The sequence below is a fragment of the Sphaeramia orbicularis genome, chromosome 14 (genome assembly GCF_902148855.1).
Source record: "Sphaeramia orbicularis chromosome 14, fSphaOr1.1, whole genome shotgun sequence".
In the NCBI taxonomy this organism is placed as follows: domain Eukaryota; kingdom Metazoa; phylum Chordata; class Actinopteri; order Kurtiformes; family Apogonidae; genus Sphaeramia; species Sphaeramia orbicularis.
The window spans coordinates 18,214,647-18,227,361 of record NC_043970.1 but is presented as its reverse complement, the minus strand read 5'-3'; the positions used below and the strand labels follow the sequence as shown (position 1 = coordinate 18,227,361).

At 37.3% G+C, this 12,715-nt stretch overlaps 1 protein-coding gene across 2 annotated transcripts in view; it reads right to left on the bottom strand.

The window, feature by feature from the left end:
* Positions 1 to 12,715, bottom strand: part of tmem132e (transmembrane protein 132E) — a 735,885-nt gene that overhangs the window by 33,505 nt on the left and 689,665 nt on the right. For both annotated transcript variants that reach the window (XM_030154381.1, XM_030154380.1), the window contains exon 7: positions 10,790 to 11,069. In XM_030154381.1, coding sequence (XP_030010241.1) covers positions 10,790 to 11,069 — 280 coding nt within the window. The remainder of the gene's footprint in view (positions 1 to 10,789; positions 11,070 to 12,715) is intronic.

Sequence of the window (12,715 nt, the reverse complement as noted above, 5' to 3'; positions counted from 1 at the left end):
TTTGACTGTGTGCTAGTGTTAGTATTCCCATAACTATAAAGCCCAGAATAAACAAATCAAACACAAATCATGGCCTTTCTTGTTTTTCAGATCTTCTCATCACCTCATATCTTCGTTCAGGGGGGGTCCGATCCTGTTCCTTGAGGGCTGGTATCCTGCATGTTTTAGATGTTTCCCTCTTCCAACACACCTGACGGTCGTTATCTGGCTTCTGCAGAGCTTGATGATAGGCTTATAATGTGAATCAGGTGTGTTGGAAGAGGGAAACATCTAAAACATGTAGGAAACTGGCCCTTGAGGACCAGGATTGGACACCCCTGTCTTAGCTGATTCTACCAGATATGAGTGAAAGAGTTGAAAAATAGAGGAATGAGAAGCTGAGCAAACAGGCATTAAAGAACATGAGAAATCCCATCGTAGACATCAGTTAATCTCTCTCATCTGTGTCATTAGGTATGTACTGCTGTATTTCATCATCTCCTGCTCATGTAAATTTATAACTAATTTTTAATTCAATTCACAATGACATATTGTATCATACACTGTCATACCATTTGTGTTTTATGGAACTGAGATAGTCATCAAGATGGCATAACAACGTCAACTTCAAGGTCACAATCGAGAATTGAGAATTTGAGGAATGAAGTAGGTGAAAACAGAGGAACTAAGAGGCAGACTATTAAGTTAGTTACAAAGTGCAGCTTCACTACTAGATCATAATAAGTACTAGAAACTGAATGAACCTTTAAAGTCAAGTATGAAGAGCTTCTATGAATGAAAAAAATAGCAATAGCATAGATTAATTTATGGTGATAATACCTGAGAGCAATCAAGAGAGTGTATAAGACACACTTTAAGGCATGTACATGTGGGATTTGTATGACCTGGTGATGTCTAATAATTGTAATCTTAATCCTGTGCAAATCTGCCTAGTAGTAGTAGTAGTAGTAGCAGTAGTAATAGTTTATTTGGTCGTTAATTACTTTAAACAACAAACAAAAACAACATAACCATTGTTCCATACATGATGTGACGGAAAGGGTTTAGGCTGAAGTAAAGACTTATTTTGCCCTATAGCCCTATTTACAATTAACACAATGTTTCCACAAGAAAACAAACAAATAATAAAAAAAAAATACAACAGAAGAGAATACATATTTAATTTAATTCAGGTAAAGCATGTCCTTATCTCAACTATCAATATTGATCCTAGTCTTTTACACAAGTATATACTTGTATAATTTCCATCCATCCATCCATCCATCCATCCATCCATCCATCTAGGGCTGCACGATTTTGGCAAAAAAAAAAAAAAAAAAAAAAATCCCGATTTTTTCCTCTAAAAACTCGATTTTCGATTTTGATTTTGATTTTTGGGTAAAACTACAAAAGACAACAGAAGTCAGCATGTCGTTTTCGTGAGCAGCCCACAATGCAAGGTACTGCTCTGACCTCAAATCTGTGATGGTATCATGTGATGAACCCACAGAAGTTTATTTTTTCGTAATTAAATCTTTATTGAATGAAGCAGAGTATACAAACAATGTATACAACAAGAAAATAACATAAGTTTGCCAGGGGGAATACACTATAATACAATGTCCAAATCAGAGCAAATACTTATGTTTTTTATACCTTTTTTATATCTGCCTTTTTGTTTCCAGATTTATTTAACACCTTTAAATAAAGTTCAACATCTTTCAAAAAATAAATAATATTCGGTTTTGTGTTACAGAACTTACATTTGTGAATGAAAAATTTAGCAAGTAAGAGGACTAAATTAATTATTTTTAAATATTTATTTATTTATCCTGGGTATCTGGGCCCACAGAAGTGATACCAGTGTAAGTCAGTCACAGGCATCAGTCGTGCGTGCGTGGACCACGTTAATATGAGTGATCCACATGCGGTTCTATTTAAACTGGGGGATCTGTGCGTGGAATAGACCGACCCAGGACACGCTGGAGGGATTCTATGTGTGGAGCTGGTGGATGTGTGCGGGCACAGGGCTGTGTGGGCTCCTCTGCTGAGGCTGATGACCCTGAGACCCGGACCCGGATCGGAAGAAGACAGTACGGTACGGATCCGGGACAACATAAGATGAGTGATCCGCATGCAGTTCTATTTCAGTTGTGGGATCTGTGCGTGAAGCCACGGCTTATATTGCTGTAAGTACTGCGGGCTCATTAACAAATTTAAAGTCCGGTCATTACACAGACTTCTGTGACAGACAGCTGTCACTGATAGGAGGAGGAGCCTACGGGAGCCCGCAAGCGCGCAGCCCTCAGGCACGAGAGAGATGAAATCGATTTTACGATTTCCCTTTTTTAAAAATCGTCCTAATTAAAAAATCCGATTTCGATTTAAAATCAATTAATCGTGCAGCCCTACATCCATCCATCTTCCACTTATCTGGGCCTGGATCACAGGGGCAGCACCCCCTACAGCACCTCCAGGGGGGGCAATCCCAAAACCAGCAGAGACATATAATCCCTCCAGTGTGTCCTGAGGTCTGCCCTGGGGTCTCCTCCCGGTCGGACATGTCTAAAACACCTCTCCAGGGAGGTGTCACAGAGCCATCCTGACCAACTGCCTCCACCAGCTCAGCTCCTCTTGATGTGGAGGAGCAGTGACGTGGAGGTGGAGCTCAGACCCCCGTATGGAGGAAATTCATTTCCACCGCTTGTATTGATCTTGTTCTCTTTGTCACTACCCGTGTCTCCTGACCATAGGTGAGGGAGGTAACGTACATCGAGCTTCACCTTTTGGCTCAGCTACCTCTTCACCAGAACAGACCAGTATGGCTGTAGACCTCCTGCTGCACCCTTCCATTACAAGACCCTGAGATACTTAAACTCCTCTTAAACTTAAACTTATAATTGTCTAAAAATACAATTTGTAACATTGGTCGAGGATAACGGAGGCTGCACTGGGGATGATAAATGAAAGTTAGTGTTTTCTGAGTAAAAATCCAGGAGGCTCATTTCCTGATATAGCATGGAAATAGCAAACCTAAATCCTTCAGAAAAGCAACATCTCATAAAATGATGAGATGGATGACAAGGCTGGCAGTACGTGACATTCTTCTGAGAGGTGAGTCTGCCTTTGACATCAGAACTGGGGAATATTGTCAGTGAATTAGAGTAAAAAACAGACTTCACTTATCCCACTGCATCTAACACAGGCGTGGGGGGATTCACATTATACTAGTCCTGGGGTCTGTTTTCCCTATAGACGCTGAATGAGGTGGATGCACATCACATAATAGTCCCATCATTGAATACAGAGCACTTCTACTGCAGTACATTTAACCTTTATTTGTAGTGCTACCACATACTGTACAGTATGACTAACACTGTTATTTTCCTGTGGGATGAAAGACTGCAGAGAGCCCCATCTTTATTTGTGCTGCCTGGCTTTGTTTGCAGATATTAATTGAATAATCTCTCATCTACTGTGCTTCACAATAATGAGTTCTGTCTAAGTCTGGCTCTTTACTTTGAGCACCAGCTATTGTTCAGTAATCCTGTGGATTAAACTCCCTGCTCCCAGCAGGACTCATACATTCTTAGAAAGTCACCGCTCTGGCCAAACCACAGGAAATATCTGAACAAAGTTCACAATAATTAAGATCTGCTATCTTCAGACTTTAACCTCAACTCCTTCTAGATATTTTGTCTTTTGTGTCCTCTCTCCCTTAACAGACTGATCAAATTTAACATGGAACAACTTCATTCATGGAGTAATCATTGCCCTTCTGTGCGAAAAGAAAGAAACTAAATGACGGTCTGAAATATGGCCCTAAGTGGACAAAAGCTGCTCCGTTTTTATTCATATTCATGAGGCAGTGGACAATTTGAGACAGTCCCCCAAGACTCAAAGACTAATTCTAATTTTCTGACAGAGTAAAACTTTCAGTAAGAGGATCACTGTTCAGATATATAATATTCGTTTTCAGAAAATCAGCATAACAATTTCACTGTCCTTTGTCTTCTAATCTTTCAACTTCTTTGTAATTTTAGTTTTCTAAGCCATCAATCATTATGTTGAATGGCTGCTGAGCCCACTAGGATCTCATTTCCTTTTCCTTCATGGTGTTTTAACAAGACACTTTAAGGTTTAGTGTTTTTTTTTTAGTTGCCATGCTCCTTTAATTTCATTCCCACCTCAGGGGCTAAGCTGCAGGTGCAGGAAGCAGCTGGAGTTTCAACATGGTCTCAGTGACCACTTTTCATTTGACTAAAATCTAATGACGAGATGCCCGGCTGGGAACTGTGACGTATGACTGAGCAAAGCAGGAGTGACATTCATCTGAAAACACATCAAAAATCTCCTTATGGTCGACCTTTTGAAAGTATTTCAATCTCATCTGAGGAGACAAACATCTTGAAATGTACTTATATGATAATAGTGGCTGTTGGTCTGATGGGAATACTTGTATTTTCATTTATGGATGCTATAGTCAGTGTATGATGGCTCTTTTTCCCCCTTTCACTGTCAGAAACGGCAGATACATACAGCATTTATACAGCATCTGATCCAGCTTTTATTCATCATTAGCCCCATTAATAATAAGAATATAATGTAAAGTAAAGCATATGAAAAGTAGCTGCTGCTGTGAGTCTTTCATCACCGCAGAGACATGAAGACGCTGTTTACTTCAGTCTCTACAGAACAGATAGAATGCAATATCTGATAACAATATTTTATTTTCAAAGGTAAGAGGAAAAATCAGATTGTACATAAATGTTGTATCTGTCATTTCTGACCAGGAAAAACAAAAAAATAAAATATAAAATGTTTAATTCGTGAAATCCTTTGATTTCAACTTCAGAAACGACCGAACATTGCTGAGAATATGAATAATAAGAATATTAAAAGAGGAAACGTTTGTTTTTCTTCTGTTTTGTTTCACCGGAACTGGCATCAAACACACTTTCATTCTGAGCTGTCAGTTAAATTGAGTGAACCGTATGATATTGCGTCTGCATTCTTTATTAAAGTGAATCAGTAATGAATAGACCTCATGGATAGATGAATCAATAGCCAAATATTACCCACATTCCTTGATGAAATACAGAAAAACAGAAATATGTGCAAAAATAGTATTTGGTCATTACTTAAGAGAAATGTTTCCTAAACTTTTTTTATTTCAGACAAAAAAAATCAATCTTTAGTCTCCTGGGGACACAAACATGAATCACAAGAAACTGAAATACTGAAGTACACAAACATAAATGGACGACTTCAACATCAAAACACTGTGAAAGTCTGTTTTTACATAGTTTTCATTTAGTTTTTATAAACATCTTTTACATTGTTAATATCTTTTTGCATGTTTGGATTACCTCTCCTCTCAATTTTATTTATTATAATTTATGTCTTTTATAAACTAAAGAGAACACTATTTTCAGCCAGAAAACTAACCCTTAAAAGACTTCAATAGCCGCCGGCCTCCAAAATCGTCAGCTGATCTAAAATGTTTAATATCTGTTGAACCACTAATCCTATCAACACATTACATACTCAGGTAAAATACAGTTCCTGAGCTTTTCATCATCCTCAGATATGACCCATTTGTACGTTCAGAGGCTCTGTAGTGAAAGTGGAAACACTGTCATCTTCTACAACACTGAATCACATGTAAAATTGGCAGAGATTGGTTGCAGATGCCTGTTTTTATGTTCAGTTTTGCTGAAAAAGTTACTTTTCATCTATTTTCTTCGATGCTGAAATCACTGTCTTGATATATGACTTTTAGATTTGACTTCTGAATATCTAAATGGCCTTTGCCTTTGTTCTTACTTCAGAAGAGAGTAATACAAATCATTAACAAAGTTCAGTTTAGAGAACATACCAATCGTTTATTTCAGGTTTATTGAAACTTACAGAATTAATAGAACTACCGGCATAACAAATTATGTTCAAAGCCAAAAACAGAGTTTTACCGGAAAACCTGCTAAAGCTATTTGTGTTTACTTCAGAAGATGAAAATCATAGAAGAGGATTTGATTTTAAGTACTAAGTTGTTAGGACTGCATTGAGACAAATGTGTATTTCAGTTGTTGGTGTAAAAATATGGAATCCCCAAGTACAGGATTTAAAAAGCTGTACAGATATTGATCGATTTAAAAAAATTTACAAATGCAGAAAGAATTGTCAATATGCACTCGAAACTTAAATTGGATGTCAATGATCAACTGTTTTGAACTTGTAAATTTGTGTTATTTTTTGTTTGTTTTGCTGCTGTTATAATCAAAGTGTGGTTGGGGTTGGCTGTTGAAAATCAGTTGTAGGTGAAGGCTGACCATTTTTTTCTTTTTCTTTTAATTGTTCAATTAGGGAGCAGACAAATGTAAGAAATATTTTTTTCTTGCTGCTCCTTTCCAGTCATGGAGGTGTTGATTTGAAAATGTACTGTGCACTGTGTTTTATGCAAAAATTCTGTTGTCCACTTTCATGAAAGGAACAAATAAACTAACTAACTAACTAACTAACTAACTGGTCAATAGGAAAATGCCAGATTTTTCCACAAGAATGCAGAGAACATTATTATAATAAATGGTGATAAATCACATAGAAAAGGTTAAATGTTGAAAAAAGTTTCCACAAAAATAGTTCTAAGTTTTTAAGGGTTACCTCAGATATCACTATTGCCATACAGTTCACTCTAACAATTAGCGACTAAATAAAAACCTTAAGTTTGGGAAAGGCAGAGATCAGACAATATTTGATTAGATTAGAAAAAAAATGCCGTTTTTCGTCATGCTACCTCAGTCTCATGTAATTTATATCCTGACATTAGTTTGGATAGTTTTTGCACATCATTCTGGATCAGTGAACTCTTTTAAAGTTGTTGAAGTGATGGAAAAATTTCTCAAGACTTTATTTATTTTTTACAATTGCAATGCGTCAACTTGGCATGTTACATCTGGTAGTAAACTGATATGCAATTATTCATACCCTTCAACAGATTACAAATGATCCATTGCTCATTTAAAATGATGGATCGACAACTTATATCTTTCTTCTGTATTTTGCCATCATCAGACGCATCCATCAGGCGACTATTCTTTCCGCTGACAGGATGAAACTGTGATCTTTCACGGTGATCAAAACTCTCAGCTACCGTTACTTCTCTGTGTCCTCATTAATGACCAGTGAAGCATCGGTAAATCACTGCCCAACGGTCATAACTTGTGCCGCTTCCTTTATGGGGACTTCTGAACCCGTCTCGGCTGATGCAGTTATGTGCACTTTATGTCTCCTTTACCTGAGAGACACTGGGCGTCAACAGAAGCATGGACTTAGAGAGGTTCTAGTTTTACAAAAAGAAGAATTTATGACAGACATTATTTCAGGAAAGGTGAAAATTAAGTGGATGAGGATCAACTGTGGAGCTGACTGTACCTCTGGATTTTCTAATTAAAAGTCCTTCACATTTCTTACAAAATCTGACTTGGTTCAGTATTCAACATTTGCTGGAAAGAAAATAAAACTCAGAAGAACAACAAAAACTGTGAGGTTCAGTTGTTACCAATACGCATTGATCTGAAAACGTGGTGAACCTCAGAAGATATTGAACTAACTCTGAAATACTTGGTTTTTTTCTTTTTCTCTCTGATATTCCACACACTGACAAAGGTTGAAAGTTTAGTTTCAAGTGATAGAAATGGCTCAATTCAAGGTTTGTTCTTCGAGCTAATGTGATACCCTACTGGTTATGTGTGGTGATGTGATTGTCTGTGCAAATAAAATGGATGGCACATTACCATTTTTGCGATCAAAATCCAGCATGTAGTCTATAAATAAAAATTTTATGAACTTTATCCTTTGTTTCCAAATACAAAGGATTTGCTGCTTCTCTCTGATATAGAAATAACCTGAATTTCTTGGAAGGTTTATATTGATGGAATCTGTATTACTACAAAACAGCATATTTTATGAATAAGAACATCATAAAATGTGGCCCTGATTTTCAACCTGTGTCTCATTTTCAGGATCTTCACCATTGATATATTAACAATATATTCACCAAGTAAAATTATTAAGCCTTATTTTACAGCAAAGCTTTCCGTATCAGGAGCACCAGGACCACATTATAGAACACTGTTTAAAAAGTCATTCTGATAATAAAGTTGTAACTTAAAATAGTCGCAGTGGGACAAAAAGTTGAGTGTTCTAGCATTAGATTAACTTCAAATTTCTATACACGTGATCTGAGCCCTACTGACACTTTCTCTCTTTTTTTTTTTATGTTTTCTTTTTAAGGAGCTTTAAAATAGGATAAAATTGAGAGTAAAGTTTAACCCATAAAGCCCCAGTTTGTGGCAGTTCCCAAATGTATTTTTCTCTCCATTTCAACTTTTCTTAAGCAATTTATCACCCTTTTTTCTAATATTATGCTCTGTATTTAGTTTTTTTCAGTGAAAATCATGTATTTTACTATATTTAATTTACTGATCATGTAGATGATCATAAAAAGCTCAAATTAAAGTTAAGGGTTATTATATCAAAACCAGAGAAAACTTAAGAAAATGCTACTTTTTAGCAAAATATATCGTTCACTAAACATAAAACAAGCATCTACATCAAAAGTCATTGATCCAACTCCATGGGTTTTACTGGTGAATCAATCTTGTAGAAGATGACGGTGTTTCCACGTTCACTACAGAGCCTCTGAACGTCCAAATGGGTCATATCCGATGACCATGAAAAGATGAATAACTGCATTTTACACCAATTATTTACATGTATTGGTAGGATTAGTGGATCACCAGGTATTAAACACTTCAGATCAGTAGATGGTTTTGGTCGTTCTTGACTGTTTAGGTCCTTATGGGTTAAGATGTCAGTGTATTGTATAGATCTGAACTGAATTTTTTCACAGTCACGCACATAATGAATCACTGTTAACGTATGTGACCACTAGAAGGAGGAGTGAGTCGGGAGTGGCAGTGAAAACCATGACCAGGTTTTAGCTCAAGTTTTAGCGCAACTATTGACAACAGAAACTGCACAGACAACACAGATGGTTTGTGGTTTTACTGTATAAAAACAGAACTACACTAACAGAGCTATAATGTAAACTATCAGCTGATATAGCATGTGAAAATTTTAAGACACGGTGTTATTTATGACCGATATTCTGAGTTTGTGTATGAATAAGAAAACACGATGATACAGTAACACATATATATGTCTGTAAACAATGAGGTTTGATGCATTCTGGTTCACAACTACCCCTTGTTGTTGACCATTTGGAATATTCATTTTACATTTAACCCATGTTATGACCCTGGGTCATAATTTGGCTATTTGTGTTATATGTAAATGTTTTCTGTTTAGTGTGTGTGTGTTCTCCCCCCGTCCTGTAGGTGTGCTGTGCCCCTTTTGTGTCTGTTTGTTGCAGGATCCGGATTGGTGGAAGGTGATTGACCGGCCCCTTTAAAAATGGCCCTGGAGCTTCCATCCATGCTCTCTCTTGCCTCCTGCCAGCTTCCAACCCTGTGTTCGTGTGTGTGACCATCAGTCTTCGTGTGCTTGTGTAAAATTCAATTGCTTGTAGTTGTAAATTGATGTTTTTTTGTAAATCGATCCTTTTTCAGGTAGGGGAGGTCGGCTCTTTTGTTTTCCCGTTTTCTCCTGTTTTTGGTTAGGTAGTTAGGTAAGTTTTCTGTATTTTATTTCTTGCATTTATTTTGAGTAGGTAAGCTAGTTTAAACTTTACAGAAGACATTTTGTTTGTTGTTTTAGCCGCTCCCTCCCCTAACCCTTCCTTAGTTGTTGAACGAAATACTGATAATAAATACTGTGAATTTTTAGTTAAGACTGACGTGTGTGCTTTGGAGCTGGGAGGGGACAAAGTTGAGCACATTATGTTCGCCCTGGTGAACCCCTAGGCCGGTGCGTAACACCCCTCTAAGGTTTTGATCATAATAATCTGGTGCTGATATGGCTACAGATCACCATAATTATTTAATGATTTGTAGAAACCTATGATAAAGTAAGAATAGTGTTCACCCTCATTGAATTCTTCTTATTTCCTTAAAAAGACTTACATATTCTGTTAGTGCCATGACTTTTTAATATTTTAAAGTTTTCTCAAACTTTCTTTTTCATCACTGTGGCTGTAACGCTCCATCATAACCCTCAGGTTGACCAAACAGACACTGATAAAATATTCCGTAGTAATAATATAATAATATTCCTTGCTGAAGTGTGTGTTAACATTCTGAGCAGATCTTCCAAACCTGAAAATTCAGAGTTACCTGCTGCCATCCCAGCTGTAGTTAAAATCTCACACACTGTTTTCCTTTGAGTTGAGGGAATATTTCATGTTCACTGGTTTATATTATTGTCAGACTTTGCTGTTGTGAAGGCACTGTGTTTCAAGATCTCAGCTATTACCCAGTGCAGCATTATCATAACCAGCAGGAATTATGACCCAAATGACAAAAAATAAGGCAGAGGTAGTAATAAAGTGGAATTATCCTTTAATAGACACATCAGTAATCTCTGGGAGAAACAAGTTCCTCATTTCTTAACGACTGCTGTAAATTCTGAAAGAGTAATGAGCTCAAACTTTTAAATCTTTCCTCCTCATCTCTTCAGGTTTCAGTCAACCTTCACTGTGAACGTGGAGGCTGTGGAACACTTTCAAAGAACACTATGCCTACTTCCTCGCCTCTCACTCTGATGCATCATTTATCACGTATGAGACACTTCATTTTTCACTGCTGATTATGTGATTTCTCAGAGCCGGGGTGTAATGGCGACGTGTATGTACCTTCAGCACGGTGGATCCCAGCTCCAAGCCCACCAGCACCGTCCGGTCCACCAGCTCCGCTATCCGGGGGTCGGCCACCTTCAGGGAGTCCTGGACCAGGTCTGTGACATCCACCTGCCAGTCCGGGCCCAGCATGGTGATGACCTGGTCGGTGCCCTCGGTGGACGTGGTGTGGAACTGGGTCAGGACTTTGACCAGGGCCCGCTGGAACTGCAGGGTGCAGCCTCGACTCACCCGCCGCTCGTCTTCCTCATCGTCTGCATCGCTGTCTCTGGTGCTCCTTTGGAGACGGAAAGTAAAACAGTTTAGAGACATCAAAAAACTAACAAAAAATACGTAGTATCATTTGACATAGTTAGCTCAGTTCAGTTCAGTTTATTACAAATATGCAGCAAAACCAACGAAATAATCCTACTTTAGCAACTAGAAATGAAAGTGATTTTAAAAAAACATGAAAATTTATACATAGAAGAAAACAGAATATGACTTTATTCTCATATTCAAAAAGGAGAGTGAGGAAGTGTAACTTATTTAATCCCACCCCTTGTCCACACGACAGTCTAACTTACTAAATAGTTAACCCCACTTTCACAGGCACATACATACAGTCAGGTCCATAACTATTGGGACATCGACACAATTCTCATCTTTTTGGCTCTTAACACAACCACAGTGGATTTGAAATGAAACAGGATAATGAGGGAATAACACACACACCTGGACATGGAACAGCTGAGCAGCCAACTGTCCCATTACTTTTGGTCCCTTAAAAAGTGGGAGGCACATATACAAACTGTTGTAATTCCTACACCGTTCACCTGATTTGGATGTAAATACCCGAAAATTAAAGCTGAAAGTCTGCAGTTAAAGCACATCTTGTTCATTTCAAATCAATTGTTTTGGTATTTAGAGCCAAAAAGATGAGAACTGTGTTGATGTCCCATTAGTTATGGACCTGACTGTACCTACACACCTACAGGGTGGGGAAGCAAAATTTACAATATTTTGAGGCAGGGATTGAAAGACAGTGTATGACCAATTAGTTTATTGAAAGTCATGAGAATTTATTTGCCACAAGAAAATGTACATAATAGAAAATATTTTTATTCTATGTGTCCTCCTTCTTTCTCCATAACTGCCTTCACACACTTCCTGAAACTTGCGCAAGTGTTCCTCAAATATTCAGCTGACAACTTCTCCCATTCTTCTTTAATAGTATCTTCCAGACTTTCTCATAATAGTTTTGCTCATAGTCATTCTCTTCTTTACATTATAAACAGTCTTTATGGACACTCCAACTATTTTTGAAATCTCCTTTGGTGTGACGAGTGCATTCAGCAAATCACACACTCTTTGACGTTTGCTTTCCTGATTACTCATATGGGCAAAAGTTTCTGAAAAGGTATGGATAATAGTGTTAGGTATGATTATGACATCAATATATGTTTGGTTTCAAAACAATTGACATAGTGTCTGCTGAGAAAAAACAACCAAATGTTCATTGTAAATTTTGCTTCCCCACCCTGTATATTGCCATACAAAAAAAAATCCTCCTTGGGGAAACACAAATTGAATAAACAGTAAAATAAATAATTAAATACAGTGAACAAAAACAGCAATCAAAACCAAACCATGAACAAACCAACAGACAAACAAACAAACAAAAACAACAGTACCCATCTAGTAGTGCTCAGATACTCAGATGTATAAACCATCTTTTTAGACCTCTTTTTTAATTGATATAAATTGTTAATGTTTTTTTTTTCTTCAGTTTGATGCAAGTTGCATCAGACTAATACTATATGGAGAATTGAATGCCCCAAAATACATTTAATAATAAAATATGTACAAGGTACTAAAATAGCGACACATGGAAAACTTTTCTGGAGCTCATATTTTATCATTTTCAGTTGTATAAAGCTTGCA